The following is a 15,820-nucleotide window of genomic DNA, read 5'->3' on the forward strand; positions in this document are numbered from 1 at the left end:
TACTGATCATCACTTTTTCAGTCTTCAGCACCTTCTTGGTAATTGTTTGTTTTTGCCTTGCTTAAAAAATGACATGAAAGAACAGACGTACATGAGATACAACCTAACCAGGTTTGTGAGTTTCACTTGTGACATTTAGACTTAGAAATGAAAGAACATTTAAATTTCATTTAAATTCTCTGGCTTAATTCCGAGAGTTCAACAGAAATTGTGGTAGAAAAAAAAAAAAAAGAGAAAAAAAAAAAAACAACACAATTTCCAAGCAAATCAGTGGCTTTTTCACCTAGGAAAGCCTTTTCTATTTTAAAAAGAATAACAAAGGTACCACTTCGTTATTGCAACTTTTCACAAAAGATTTCTGAGAACAGTTTGCTGCAGAAGCTTGATGTATGGTTTTGGACAACAGATTTGTCACCAAGATATTCCAGCTTTAACCACCAGCTAATGCTTCATTTAGAACAAAGAGAAGATCTAGACTTTATGGCTGAGGAGTTAACGGCCCAGCTGTTGAGAAACCGGAGCTAATTCAGCAGCAGCATCCCAGATCTGTAAAGACAGCTTTAGTGTTTCCTCTGTAACTAAAGGAGAAGCTATTAAGATTCTGTTTGATTTCACTGCTGTTTTATCAAGATTTGTGCTCACTAGTGACTCTGATGAGGAAAAAAAAGTATAACACACTCTGTTTACAAAACTGATACTCAGCAAAGCTCTGGCAAAATGCAAATATAAAATTAATTCCCAGATACAAGAAAATTTGGGAAGACAGCTCTATATTCAATGTCATCCAACAATTTTGCTTCTTCTGTGCTCCTGATAGCCCATCTGCATACAATATTTCACTCCTGTCAGTTCTCCTGGAGCAAACCAGCTAGTTCATGGAAACCTAATCAGTCAGCATCTCTGTGGTTTATTCATTTGGATTTATTTAATGTAATCACTGATGACACTATGGATGTGAGCTAACCAGTTTCAACTGTCTCTACAGTATGGTTCTTGTTCACTTCAACTTAACACCACCTTACACCTCACATACGTTCATATCACTCTCTAGAAAGGCTGCTTGTTGATCCAGTGTGAAAGAATTCAAGACATTTAACTCTCTAGGAACTCCAAACAAGGACTGAAGTAAAGATCACAGCTCTATATTTAACTGTAAAAACTACTCTGTACTCTTGATCAGCTAGCTTGAAGGTCTTACCTTCACCTTATGTTCTATTTTTCTAACTCTTGCTAGAATTTGCTGGAAAGATATTTAACATGATGAGTTTTTTAAAAAAATTCAATAGTTTCTATGTGGTAGTGTCAGGGATCTGATATCTGATCACAGTGACATTTGTTTCAAAAGAACAGAAAAACTACTTGATATCTTAGGAGGGAGAAAGAAAGGAGGTAGACATTCTCCCACTGAACCTTCACTAGCTCTAGAAAAAATGGCAAAACTGTCAGAAATGTCCTCATGCTTTTCTCTAGTTCAATTTGCTGCCAGCGTTTATATCTTCCCAAGAGTAATTTTCGAGGCAAATGGAAACAAGGTAACACTTCTTCAAGAAAGAAACATGTAGAGTCTTGATAGAAAACATCTTCAGCAGCATGCATTTTACCATCTTGTCACTTCTCCACCAAGTGAAACAGAAATAGTAGCAACAGAAAGTCTAAAAAGACTGCTTAATTAGCAAATCACCCACAGGTTTTGGGACACGCCACCTGGGCCTAACCATGCAACCCAGGCTTTTTTGGAAGCATGGCATCCCCCATTTTAACAACTCATTCACATCCCCCCATAAATTCATTGCCCTCTACTAGCAAACACGTGGAACATTGATTCCTGAATATTAAAAGGGAAAAATGAAAACCAATTACAAACACACATTAAAAAAATCCATAACCCAACAATAACAAAAAACACCACTTTACCATAAATTAATAACTTTACCATGACAGATGCCAAAACAGAATTTGCCTTATGTTATTAAGTAACGTGATAAAAGTCTGTCCCGAAAAGAAAAAAAAAAGAAGGAATAAATAGAGCTTTTAGTCTGGCACAATGTACAGTACATGGCAAAGTTCGGAAAGAAAGGTCTGTAGCTTCATTTTTACGTCATGAAGACAGAATGTGCAAGTAGCTATAATCCCCTCCCTATTTGAGGGGGCACTAAAACAACTGTTAATGTTGTTTTAGTATTAAAAGATGCTTAATAGTAAAACTTACACTTTGACTTTGTCTCAACTTCTGTGTTTTTGGACTTGGTCCTAAATCATCTATGTAATTTCTCACTTCAGTCATATTAAGAGATGCTTCTTACCTTCTGAAATATCACACTACTGCTCCAATTGAATAAATATAATTCTCCTACATCCCACACCCAACTAACATGAAACAGATGAAAATTGCATTATACTAGGAGTTCTCAAGGAATCATTTTCTCATTCACATACCAATCACTGATATCAGTGCGGTGCTTATATGTGCAACACATTGACTGGACAACACTGTGAGAAAGAAACCAAAGTTACATCCATTGGGAGTCTACTACAGATAGAGAAAACTGCATTGCATTTAGGTGGTGGTGGGGGGGGGGGGGGGGGGGGTTGTTGTTGTTGTTGTTTTGTTTGTTTGTTTTATTTTGTTTTTTTTCTTTGTTTTGTTTCTTGATGGAGCAGGCACAGTGGGCGACATTAGAAGACTTGCTAAGTACCTTTCAGGTATGTTTGCTAGGTACTTCTCAGTACAGTTCTTCATAATATAAAATCTTTATAATTCAGTATAGTTCCAAATACTAGCAGACATGATCAACTCTGAGGAGACAGTACCCTCGTATGTAAGCAAAAACAACAAAACCAACTGCAATGCAAAGTTCATACTGTTATCTAGTTTTCTCAGGCTTTCTACAACAAGCTTTAAGATTTTGCCTTACATGAACACTGTGAGCTGCATCAAGTTAAGCTCTCCTTTTTGTATGTGTTATTACAATAGATCACTGAGATGGTATGGAATTCTAAGCGCATCAGTAGCAAGAAGTAATCAATGTACATCTGAAAAAGACATTAATTCAGCTTAGAAGATTGAACACTGAAGAATGAACAAACGAAAGTTTGGTGTCTAGCTGGTGCATTCCACGACTCATGACCGCTTTCTTTCTTATTCTTCCAGACTCTACCAGTTACTTGCATTCAGTGCAACAAAAACAACAACAAAAATAAGGGTTCTGGCAGCACATCCAGTGCAGAATTAGTATAAATCAAAAGGCAATTGTTTTAGTATCTGAATTCAAGAAATTTCACATACAGAAGAAAAGCTGTATGCAAAAGGATCGCATTCTTCAATCACAGTCAGCCAATCAAGCCAGCATAACACAAATGAAAATCCCCACTGAGTTACAGGTTGAAGAGCTATTGGAAGTACAATGTGGCCATCTACTCCTATCTTTGCTACAATGCAGACAGATAAGGCATTATTCTGTATCTTTAAAAGGCTTTCCTATTGTGTTAAATTAATTCAGGTGAGCTACAGTAAGCGTGAGAGAGCAATCACAGACTTCAGCCAGTCCTGACAGCGCACAATGCTTTCTACCACAACTAGTCCCAAAGAAGTCACACAGCATGCCAGGTACAAAGTATTTGCAGAAGTGAGCCCTCAGACAAGGCTATAAAAGCTCTGGGTTAAGGAAGCACACATTGACTTGCCTCTGCTTGATCTGTTACACAGCTTGACAGTAACAGATAGCCAGTTGCATTAGTGTCAATGCTCAGATAAGTTTCCCTCAATATCTGTCACAAAAAACAGACGCTGTATCAGTGTGCCAGCTGTATTATCGGACACTACATAGTTGATCATATTTAATAACATCCTCAAGCACAGACATGGCTAACAAGCATTACAGACTGCAATTACTATTGTGAGACACAGTCACTCAGATTAGCCTGACTCTAAGCAGCCAGCAGCACACATTTGGTGAGCGGCTGCCTCCCACCTTTTCTCTCTCAAATACATTAACTTGCCTCAATATGGAGCCAGAGTTTGTTTTCAAATTCTTAATAGGGCCACTGAAAGAAAAGAAAAAAATACTATAAATGATCCTCTGGACTGCTTCCAGTGTAGCGTATTCTCTTAGCAATTGCCTTGGAAGCAAGCCAACAGTGAGAAGTGTTCTTGCAAATGAGCACACTGCTGTACTCAAGTACAAGTTATCATTTAATTCTTTTGTCAACATCAGTGTGGTTAGAAATTAAGAAGCTTGTTTAATAAATAAGTTACTTGAATTCCAGTTACCAAACACTTACTTTCCTCTCTCTAACCCCAGCACCACCTCTCACCCATCTCAGCCACTACCTAATATATATATTGCCTCTTTATTTGGATACTTTCTCTTCTATGTTTAAAGAGAAATAAAATTAGTATGTTCATTACATCAACCATGACTAGGTCTGTAATCAAGAAAAAAAAAAAAGTCAGTCACTCCAAAGAAACATCTGATAGACTCAATACAGTTTTCAATGGGATACACTGGTTAATATTTTTAACAGAGCCTTAATACAGTCTGCTGAGTGGTTTTGTGGGGGCAGTTTTTTACATCACTATTATTCCTAATGAGATCACCCTCTTCAGTGTATAAGCCCTCATCCTTTCTCAACATAACAATGAAAGATTTGTGAGAAGCTACAAAGGCCCCAGATCAACTTCACCTTGTATAGAATTTCCTACTAAAAAACTCATCAGGAACGCAATAGTTTTTTTCCCTGATGACAGCTTATTAACAATAAGCACATTTACTTTCCTTTAGGGTGACCCTAATCCTCTACAGGATTTGAAGTCCTTACATGGACATCTCAGGTTTAGTGACTGCAGCCAGGTTTGGTTTTGAAATTCCGTAGGTTTTTCTTTTTCATAGGTTTGGGAGTGTATGTAGGTATGGTAAACTTGCATGCAACATTTCTCACTAACATGCCTCTTATGATAAAAATGTGACCATAAATAGCTTGTGTGATCTTATAATAAGAATTATATATTTTCATAAACATTAAAAAAATTATATCAGTCTTTAAACAAACTGTCTTGATTTTATTGTAAGCAGAGACAGCAAAATATTCTTTCCTACAGTAAGCAGAAAGTTCTTATGCATGTAGACCCATTGGCAGCAGCACTAAGGGTAAGTATTTTTCTAAGAATCTGTGTAACTAAATCAGTCTTAATTAGAAAGTACAACTCAATAGTCTCCAATTTACTAGTATTTCAAACTATTCACCATGATCCCTTAGAAAGTGAAAAGTTCCAAGTTAGTTTTATGCAAAATGAAACTGCAGAAAGGGAAACATACTTCAATCTGGAAACATGATATTCTGTTTGAAAGATCTAAAACAATACTTTTGTGTCTAAATTTGTAAGCACTTACAATGCAACTCTCCAAAGCAGATTTTATTGTGTGTATATTCTTCCTATTATTAACCACACTTCATTCTACATTTATTTTCTCAGTTTCAATTTCCTTGTAATTGTCATAGACCATATGAAAGAACAAGGTGTTTAATTGCTCAGATTATTAATACGAAGTTTTGTACCAATAAGTACAAGGAATGTTACCTTAAACTGTTGAAAATTTCAGTCCTGAATCTGTATTTAAAAACTTGTATGAGGCATAACTATAAACAAAAATGAAGTAAAATGCAGAACACAAACACCAATTTCCATACCCAGAAGTGACTGCTTTAGACTGGCCAGTAGGAAGAGTACAGACTGAGGATCTGAAACTTTAACAGCAGACTGACAATGTATTTCTGTTGCAGAGAAATAACAAAATAGTGCAAAATATAACCCGTACTGCACACAATAAAAGCTATATGTCTACTTACGTTCACAGGTGTCTCCTTTCTGCTGATATCCTGCTTTGCAGATACACTTTCCAATAGGCACTAGCCATTCTCCCTCTGCGCTACAGTGCATCTTCGGAGAGTTCTCAGCTTCCTCCTCTGCACTGCTGACACAAGTTCCTCGCACTTCAACTAAAGAGGAAAACTCTGAGCCAGTCACTGTGTCAGGAAAAATAGCTAAGTTCTCAATGATGGACCAGCACTTCTTGTAGTAGACTTTCACAGAGACCAAAGCAATGCAGGCCCCTACATCCTGAAATGCAAGATAGAATCCTTTTTTGGACAAAGGTCCAATTTCTCTCACCTCTGTGTTAAGTTTCATTTTTCTCTCCCCCAGATCACCCTGGGTAAAACTTTCATCTGCTGCAATAGTGTCTATTTTTACATATTGATTTTCTCTGATATTCCTGCCAGTATCGTAGTCTGTTTCATAATAATACAAGTTAAAAGTTTCTTTACAAGTCCCCAGAACTCCAGGAAGACTGTTACAATCCCTCAGAGTGAATTTCAGTTCTACAAAAATCCTTTGTGCATTGCTTTTTGCAATCCAGTTAGTCCGAAGCCAGTTGTTTTGGTTCGATTCCATGACCTGGCATACCTGGTATGTTCGTATAGGAGTGTAGTTTTCATCCAGTCCACTAATTTCTTCCCACTAAAACAATAAAAAACAGTTAGTAATATAAAACAAGGATGCCACCAAATGTAACTATTGTGTATTTGAAAAAGTGTCACAATTAAGTGCTATTCCTTTTTAACAGTAAGACATCATAAAAAATAGGCTATTATTACAATATCCTTAAGCACTCAAGTGAAGAAAATAGACATTAATACATCTCCCTCCATTTATTCCTACATATAAATAACCTTCAAAAATCATATTCACATCTAAGATCCAATTCCAAGGGAGAGCCTACTATAGCGAATCTGCTTTAATGGAGCTGTGGACTAGACAATTTCCAGAGTTCCTTAACAACTCCTACAGCTCCGTGATTCTGTGAAGCTGCTCAACATATCAAACTCTAACTCCACACTGGATTCTCCCACATTTCATTAAGGTCATAAGCAAAGACTAAAAAGTAGCTCCATTTCCAGGGAAATGCACAATCAGAGAAGTCTTAGGAACTCAGATTGCTTAGGGTTACAGTCTTTCTGTATAAAAGACCGACTGGAGCTTTCTGGTGTACAGCAAGTAGAAGGCTCCTGAAACTTATCCGGTATACAATTTTCAATCCTATACAATGAAGGTGGCATGAGGAGAAAACAAGAAAATTGACAGAATTAAAAATCTGGAGGTGAGAAAACACCTTGGCAGCCCCCTTTTTGTTCACTCCATCTTCTGCTCTACTCAGAAACCAGCACATGTAAGCAGATGCTCCTCACCTCACTTTTTTCAGTGGCTGCATCCATGTTAAAAGAAATGAACTTCGGTTGACTGGGTGTTCAAATGAACCATGAGATTAAATACTCAATTAAGAACAACCCACATGATTGAAAGTTTACTGGTTCAAAGCTTGGGTTTTGTTGTTTTTCCCTCTTAGGATAAGAACTGTGAAACAAACCAGTAAGTGTGTAACAGATCTGCAGTCTTTAACAGAGTTCGGTTACTTTGGAATGTGCACCTCCAGCAATGGTAAAACCACTGAAATCAAGCAGGCAAATTTGCACAGGTACATCCAAAACAATATCCATCTCTCACCTCTTTTCATAACACTTTTCTTATAACACTTAACATACTGCAGAAACTGCAGCTGTAATAAATTAGGGTTTGTTTTTTTTTTTTAACTATCCTCACCCAATGATACGGGCAACCATGACTTCTTATGGCACTTAGCCCTCTGGCCCTGTGTCAATAATGCACTTAAGCTCACGCTTAAGATCAATGACAGTACTTATGAGCTTAATGGTAAGCATGTGCTTAAGTGTTCTGTGGGACTAGAATGCTTGGCACCTTCGCAGGACGGACCACCCCTCAACATTCCTCACACTGGTAACCAAGTGTGAAAGGTTGGTTATCCAGACTGACTTCCCAAACTAGAAACCATGCAGTATACAGTATTTTGCAAGCTTATTTGACAGCAAATGAGATCATTTTAACATTGCTCTAAAGCTGCAAGAAAAAGCAGATGTGGTTGACTTGATGCTGGAAGTTACCACCACAGAATGTATCATGGCTGTAGATGCTGAAATGCACAGAAGTTGTAAATATCAAAGTGCATTTCAAAGACCTGCAATTACTAAAGACATGATACATACGGTATCATAAATTCATATATGCAGTATTAAATATTGAAATATTAAAAAGTCATGAAGTTAATTGCACTGATTGCATATGGAACTGTATTCATTTCAGAACAGAAAAAAAGTCCACCATTACTATAGATTTATTAGATTTGAATGAGTGACACTTTTCTCTCTCTAAGAACTAACAAGGGAAGGAAAAAAATGGGGATCGGGGCAACTGGCACTGTCACACTTCAGAATAAATAAATAATACAAACAAAAGAAAAACAAACAAACAAACTCCGTATCAATCCAAATGTGACGAAAAAAGATACAAAGCCTAAAAGTTTACTGATTTTTATAATCTCAATTGCACATTAGGTGATGTTTTCCCCCAAGGAACTGAGCCAGATTCTGGTCATTCCAGTTAGAGAAAGCATTGAATTTGTCAAGTGTGAGCAGCACGAGCTCAACATGGAACAGAATTTGACACCAGATTCTGAGCTTTGATGGGGTCTTGCCACATAAAAATAAACAAAAAAACACCAAACCAAAGTAAAGCAAAAGAAAGACAAGAAAAGTATATTTAACAAAAATCAAATAATTTTTCCAAAAACTATGTTATTAAGGTTCTTGAGGAATCAAGAACCCACCACTGCATGAAGTTTGTAAGTATTAGGGATACTCTAACACTGCAGTCAAGGAAAAACAGTACAAAACACTACATTCAAGTTAAAAGCTCTACGTTATGTTATCTCTAGCACTGAATGCTGCAGTTTAGCCTTCCAAATTTTCCTAAAACCATGGAATATGTGTTTCTTAAAAAAAAAAAAAAAAAAAACACCAGGAAAACAGGACTTATGGCTTAATTTAGTAATCACAGAACCATTACTTCAAATAGTCCACTGGAGGCATACCTGCTTCTCTATGGAAGAAAAAAGAAATCAACAGTATTTCAGGATAGGTTTTCATCTACATCATCTAAGTTCACACCTCGTTAGTATTTTTAAAGTGACTAATTCCATGTTGCCTTTTACAGAAAGAAAATTCAATTCTGCTTTATCCTGCTTCCATATACAGTGATACACATGCCATTCTATTTGATCATATCCTGTTCTATCTGTTCCAATACATGGTATTTAAACTTCCTTAGTTATCTTAGCAATATTTGAGATCACTATTAGATGTAACATTTGCAGTTGAATAAGGCATTTAATGAGTGTCTGGGTGATATAATCTGTACTTTGTTGAAGCAGTAGTTACTCTCAAGAAGTGTATTTTCTGCGTTCATTCTCATGAAATCTTTATTGCACAGCAGACAGCATAGTAACTAAAAGTAAATATTTTATATCAAAATTACATACTTACAACTTCTATGTTGAATTCACAGACAACTACTTCTGACCATTTTCATGCAAACAAATCCAGTCATTAGCCTTATTTTTAGTTTTTTAGCCTCATTTTTGATTTTTTACTGAAACTGTCTTCTACCTTCGAAAGTAGCCTCTTGCCATTTGTTGAATTTGACTCTACTTTCTTTCATCTTTAAATATGCCGACATGTGTAACATGTGTTGACATGTCTTTCATTATCTATAGGTTAGCCTAATGTAATTGCCACCAACCTAATCTTTCAAACACCTCTGGTAGCAGCTTCAATCAATGCAAAATGCTAATGCTGAGGTTATTAGCCATCATAAATGTTGAGGTCACATTACATTTCTTCTGAAGTTCTTATATTCGTTTCCAGTTTATGCTTGTATTGATTTTACGATCTTGCTTTTAAAGAAAGACACTTTCAGATTTTCATTCTTCTTATTTAAAGGATTTGTTACACTTTTATATCCCTACTCACACTTCACGCTCTTCTGGCTCCAGATTTCTTAAGGCTCTGAAGATTAAGGGCCTGATCCCCCAAGCAAGACTCCTTGCTCATGCAAGGAGTCACAATGGATGCTGCAAAAGACTGCTTCCACAAACAAGAACTAGCCATATGATTTATCATTTATCAGGCTGCGCTACGGTAGGACAACATACACACTGTACCATTCTGAAAATGTTCTTTCTTCCTCAAGACTTGAGGAATAAGGGGTTTTATATCACTTCTAATTCAGGCCGAAAGCAGCATTTTTTAAGTTTATGCACACAATAAATAAAACAATAATACAGATGTTTCTAAACGTCTCATTTTTTATAATGATGTACTACTACACAATGGTACATCTCATGGAATACCATGAGATTCATTTGTAAGCAAGCTGGAGGTGGCCTTAACCACATAATTGGTTCCTCGTTCCAGATATGAAGCTCCTTGAGATTTGGAGATGTTTCAAATTTGGAATGTCATTTCAAACACATCTGCAGTATAAATGTTTTTTTTCAGAGCACTTCAGTCTGTGCTATTCAATTACAAAGAAAACATCATAAACAAATTTATGATCAGCCATTATACAGAAAATGAAAAACATATTTTTAGAAAGTTTCCACACAAAAGAAGGTCTGCTCTTTCTACAGGATGAAGGAAAAAGTGATTTAAAATACTGTGTTACAAACATAAAGAGCTTTCTGGTATACCACAGAGGTCTATGTGACAAAAGATGAAACTAGTGAAAACATTTATGTGAACTTCTAAAGAGTCTCTATTTTTTAATTAGCTTATGTTTGGACATCGTAACCCAAGGTACACTTATTTCCATTCTAAAGCTGAAAGATCCATAAACACTTGGTACAATTACTAAGAGAAATATGAGGGGAAGTTAGTTTAAAGCCAGTATTGCAATTGCTTTGGTGAAATAACTGCTTGTCTTTATGAATTTAATTTTTGTAGGGACTACTTACCCCATTGGGAGGAGAGGAAATCCATTCCAACTCTGTCTGTTGTGCTTTGGAGTCCAGTAAAATAACTGAAAAAGAAAAGGAAAAGAAAGGCATTTTCACTCTTTGTTAAATATAATACGTGGGAATACAAAATCAAAGTAAAAATTCTGAATTCAAAAAACGATAAAACAGAACACATCTTTTTAATTCATGCTATTGAAAAACAACTGCGAGTACAACTATGCATCTTCTTGTAAACAGATGATTAAATTGTTATGTACAATCCCCATACAAGCAGATACACATTGTTCTCAGCAACCTCATTGCTTACATCTAAGTGTAATGTTTTTTCTCGTGCCCTAAAATACTAATAGTCAGTCATTATTATGCATGCTCCCTTTATCTCCTTTGTGATGAGGACATTCCCCATAAGTTGGCTATTACAGAGAGATTAAAACAAACAAACAATAGCATTTCAACACTTACTCAAACTGATTCAGACAGGGCTAGTATGTACCTTACCAGGAGTTACACAGCAAAGTAACGTCTTTTGGAGTAAGAAAGGAAAAAAAATACAACCTTTAGGTGAGAGGGTAGCAATTCTATAAACAAATGACAACCAGGAATACAGAAAATAAGAGACTCTGCAATTACCTCACACATCGCATACACAAATCCAACCAATTTACTTTATGGTGATGGCTTACTGAAATCTTCATGTCGTTATAAGCCAGTGACACTTCTGCAAAAAGACATCAGTTCTGGCAGCAGTGCAATTATTTGCAGCTAAATGTAACCCTGCTTCATAAAGTGGTTAATCACAGCCTAATAAACCAACTCTTAACTATTTCACAGCACATTCTGGAAGATATATTACTGATGTTCTATTTCCTCCAAACATATATTTCTAGATATGCTTTATATTTAAATTATAGTTACATGCATCTTCCCAAGCATATTACTGTCAGATTCAAATGGCACATATATTAATCCATTATATCAAACACATATACATGAAATAATTTGTTATAATATCTTCCTTCACACAGTTGAAGCTGTAGAGTGATTTGCCACATATCAGGGCTTGGTACACTTTGAAGATTCCCTCTTCAAGACTGCACATTTAACTTCATTCTTTTATTTGGTAAATGAAAAAGTCACATACCTAATTTACATACGTTCAGTATATATTTAGCATTCAAGCTACTTATAATTTTACTTACAGCATTTAAATACTTTTATTTCAATTAATAATTTACAGCTTCAAAATGATGCAACTTTTGTCAGGTCTCTTCAATTGGTTGAATTCTGGGTTCAGCTTTTGCAGAATTTCACACAAAATTTCAATGAATGAAGGATGACTTAAAAAAAAATTAATAATACACATTCACAAGTTCATAGAGTAATATCGCCATAGTAGCTGAGCACAGAACCCTAACTTCCAGGCCTGTATTTCAGTAATAAACTAGAACAACTCATTAAGGAAGTCTGATAGTCTCTCCTAGAAAGATGATCTGCTTTTTTCATTAAGCTCGGATCCAAGTGGCTTTACTTTGCAACACTTTCTATAGAAAAGCAGGTGGTGTATGTGGTGGTTTGTTAAACAACAACGTTTCTAATGATTCTGGAAGGAAAAAGAAAAAAAGGCACCATGAAAGACTTAACCTTTTCAGCACCAGCACAATATCCCACGGCTGCAATTCATTGTACTTTTTATTTGGCAGCAATTCACCGGCACATAGCAACGGGCACATCCCAGAAAGAAAGACAACAAGGAAAACAAACAAACAAAAGAAGAAGAAGAAAAAAACGAACTATAGTAAGTGAAACGCCTTGCTCTGCAAATACCCCAGGCAAGTAAAAGCGTTGCGTTTCCTCGTCGAACCGAAAGTTACCGGGCAGAGCCTGCCCGGCGGGCAGCTGCTGCGCGTCCCGCAGCCTAGGGGCAGAGCCGGCTCCGCGCTCGGTGAGCGGCGAGGCGAATCCGCGCACCCCTGCGGCGGCTGCGCGGGATGCGCACAGCGGACGCGCACGCTTCAGAAGTCGAAAGGAGGCGGAAAACCGGCGGGTGCGAGTTCGGGGAACGGGCTCAGCTGGGAGCCAGGGCCGCGCACACGCTCCTTGAGCTGCGTGCAAGCGGCCGCGCCTCCGTCTGGAGAAACGGTACCGCGGTCTCCGCCCTGCCGCCGGATTATGGGGCAGCGGCAGGGGTGGCGGAGCCCCGTGTCAAGCCCCGAGGGCTCGCAGCAGGAGGTGGGAAGCTCTGAGGGGACACCCGCGCTGGCGGAGGGCTCTGCAATGAAAGCCGTCAGTCCCTCTCCCGGAGGGCTGGACAGCCCCCGCCCCGCTCCTCTCCAGCATCTCCCCACGTCTTTTGTTTAGCTACAGAAAGGGAACTCGGAAAACTTTTCTGCCTCGTCCTCTGTAGCGCTCTTCAGCGCCCGGAGGGGAGCGGTGGGAGCCACGAAGGGCTGAGCCGAGAACAGCCCTCGGGCAAGGTGGGGGGCGAGGCTGCGAAGTTCCTTCCCCGCTGCTCTCTCCCCGCTCTTTCTTCCGCGGGAGTTTCCCGAGCCCGCAGCAGGTAGCCGCTATTAATCCCTGTCCGCCGCTCGCCCCCTCCTGACCTTCCTTTAGCTGCGTTGATTTTCCCCAAGCGCACACCCACTGCACACGCACACACGTATGTGTATGCATACATATCCCCATCCGCACACGAACACGGAGCGGACTGACGCCCAGAGGCGCCGCCGCAGCCCCGGGGCCCGCACCCTCCCTGCTCACACGGCCACGCGTGACCGCCCCCCGCGTGGGGGTCTTGGTGCATCCCTGCCCCTCCGCGTCAGCTTCGGAAATTTCGCTGAAGGCTTTCTCCCTGTTCCCTCTCTAACCTCGCTATCTCTATTTTTTTTTATTATTTTTTTTTTTATTATTATTTTTATTTTTTTTTTTAATGCTTCAGAATGGGACTTTACTGCGTGCCAGTTGTTTGATGAAAATTGAAAATACTGACATATCCGGTTGGGAGAGGAAAAAACCTCAAATGCGTCCCTATATAGGGACACACACACACACACAAAAAAACCCTCGAGTTCTCCCTCCCCACCAGCTCCTCCTTCCACCCCCCATGTGAAGACGGAGACGGACCTTCGTCCCTGTCAAACGCTACTAGGGCGCTTTTTTAAACGATCCTGGATTTTCCCTACATGGGAAAAAAGATCTCGTAGACGGACTTCTGGAATGGATTTCACATACCTCCATCGCTCTCCTACTGCAAACTGCGCGCGGGAAGGGATGGGGCACAAAAACAGACGTCCGGGGTTCACCATTCACCGTTACGACAGCGTTGGATTGACGGCAATAGGGAAGCCCCATTGCGATACATAAATAGTGTCAGGCATCCAGCCCCAAACCTTCCCCCCTCTGCCCAGCGATGCTGGCGATAAGCACACGCGCTACGGACACTGTACGCCAGGACTCCCCAGAGGAGCTCACCGCACTCCGCTGCCGCTTCTCATGCTCCGCGCGCGGCCCTGGAGCGCCGCAGTGCCCCGGTGGGGAGCCGTCCCGCAACGTCCCGTCCCGGAGGGCTGAGGCTGCGGGAGAGCTCTGTGCGGAGCCCCGGGCCGAGGGCTGTCTCCCCTTCCCATCACGTGCAATTGCCTCTCGGAGCTCATTCCCCGCACCGAAAGCGCTTGTGCCGGTCTGTTACTTATACACGCGCTCACATACAGAATTCCTCACTCGTTTCTCTCCTAATCTCAAGAAAATGCACATACCAAAAAATAAATAAATAAATAAACGCAACGCAGCTCGCGGCTCCCTCCACTGAGCCTTTCGTTGCGAAAAGCAATAAATAAGCCCAAAGTTTAGTTTTCCGCACGCCTTTACCTTCTTTCGCAGCCTGTGCCTCCCCCGTGTGTGCAAAGCGGAGCAGCCAGAAGGAGCACAACATAATCCAAGGAAGAAGCCGACTTCGCAAAACCATGGTGCAGGAGCAGGGAAATGTTATCTTTCTCGCTCCCTATTTCTAGACGACGCCGCCGCCGCTTGGTGGGTGCGAGAGGACAGTGGCGAATTTGCACTGCGAGTCCCCGGCCCGGCGCTCCCTCCCTCCCAGCTGCCTTTCTCTTTCTCCTCCTCCTGCTCCTTCTCCCGCCTCCGCCACCGTGCTGCTGCTCAGCTCCGGCTCCCGCACCGGGCTGCCCGCCCGCGAGCCCCGACTGCAGCCCGGCCGCCCGCGCCGCGCTACGATAATATCAATGAGGGCGGGGGGGCGGGACCTCTGCGCCGCGGCGGCCCGTCCCTCAATATGACTGACAGCTCTTTTCGACCAACCAGTGGCGACTTTCCGCGGCCCGGCGGGCCGACCCGCCGATTGAGTGGCTGGGGGTGGAGGGGCGGGGTCGGTGCGCTTCACCAATGAGCGGGCAGCGGTATCGGGTTGCCGGCGGTGCTGGGCTGCCCGCGGGATGAGCGTGGGGGCGGCGGTAGTGATGGGTTTGAGCGGGGTCGGTGTGCGGAGTCGTTTCGCGGACTCTGTCTGCTTCGTGTGCCTGCCCCGCGCGCTCGGCCCTACGAGTAGAGAGGGGCAGCCGGTCAGTCCCAGCGGCTCCATGCATGTGCCGGGACGTGGAGCGAAGGGGTTCCCGGTGTGTCGCGGCCCCGGGTGCTGCTGCCTGCAGCGGAACTTCGGTGCGAGGCGCACCTGAGTCAGCGCTCTGCCAAAAGTCAACTTCTTCAGCACTGCCATCGCTGTGGCTCCCGCCCGTGTGACTCTGTTTCTCCTTACTCCGCTATCTATGCTTTCCTGCAATCGCTATGAACTGATCAATAGTACATCGGTATTCACTTGGGGGAGAGGGGCGGCTGCTTTTCTTATTTTCCGCTCGTCGGGTGTAACCCGGAGCGAAAGCAATGCG

The 15,820-nt window shown here is 40.9% G+C and overlaps 1 protein-coding gene across 7 annotated transcripts in view; it reads right to left on the reverse strand.

The window, feature by feature from the left end:
* The window catches only part of EPHA7 (EPH receptor A7), a 157,908-nt gene extending 142,783 nt beyond the window's left edge, over nucleotides 1–15,125 (reverse strand). For 6 of the 7 annotated variants that reach the window (XM_052681243.1, XM_052681262.1, XM_052681234.1 and 3 more), the window contains exons 1-3: nucleotides 14,790–15,125; nucleotides 10,923–10,987; nucleotides 5,848–6,517 (exon numbers count right to left, since the gene is read on the reverse strand). In XM_052681243.1, the coding sequence (XP_052537203.1) occupies nucleotides 5,848–6,517; nucleotides 10,923–10,987; nucleotides 14,790–14,886 (832 nt within the window). In that variant the 5' untranslated portion in view covers nucleotides 14,887–15,125. The remainder of the gene's footprint in view (nucleotides 1–5,847; nucleotides 6,518–10,922; nucleotides 10,988–14,789) is intronic. The other variant, XM_052681278.1, reaches the window with a different exon arrangement.
* Nucleotides 15,126–15,820: the final 695 nt, after the last annotated feature.

Source organism: Tympanuchus pallidicinctus, unplaced genomic scaffold, assembly GCF_026119805.1.
Source record: "Tympanuchus pallidicinctus isolate F22 unplaced genomic scaffold, pur_lepc_1.0 scaffold1, whole genome shotgun sequence".
Taxonomy (NCBI): domain Eukaryota; kingdom Metazoa; phylum Chordata; class Aves; order Galliformes; family Phasianidae; genus Tympanuchus; species Tympanuchus pallidicinctus.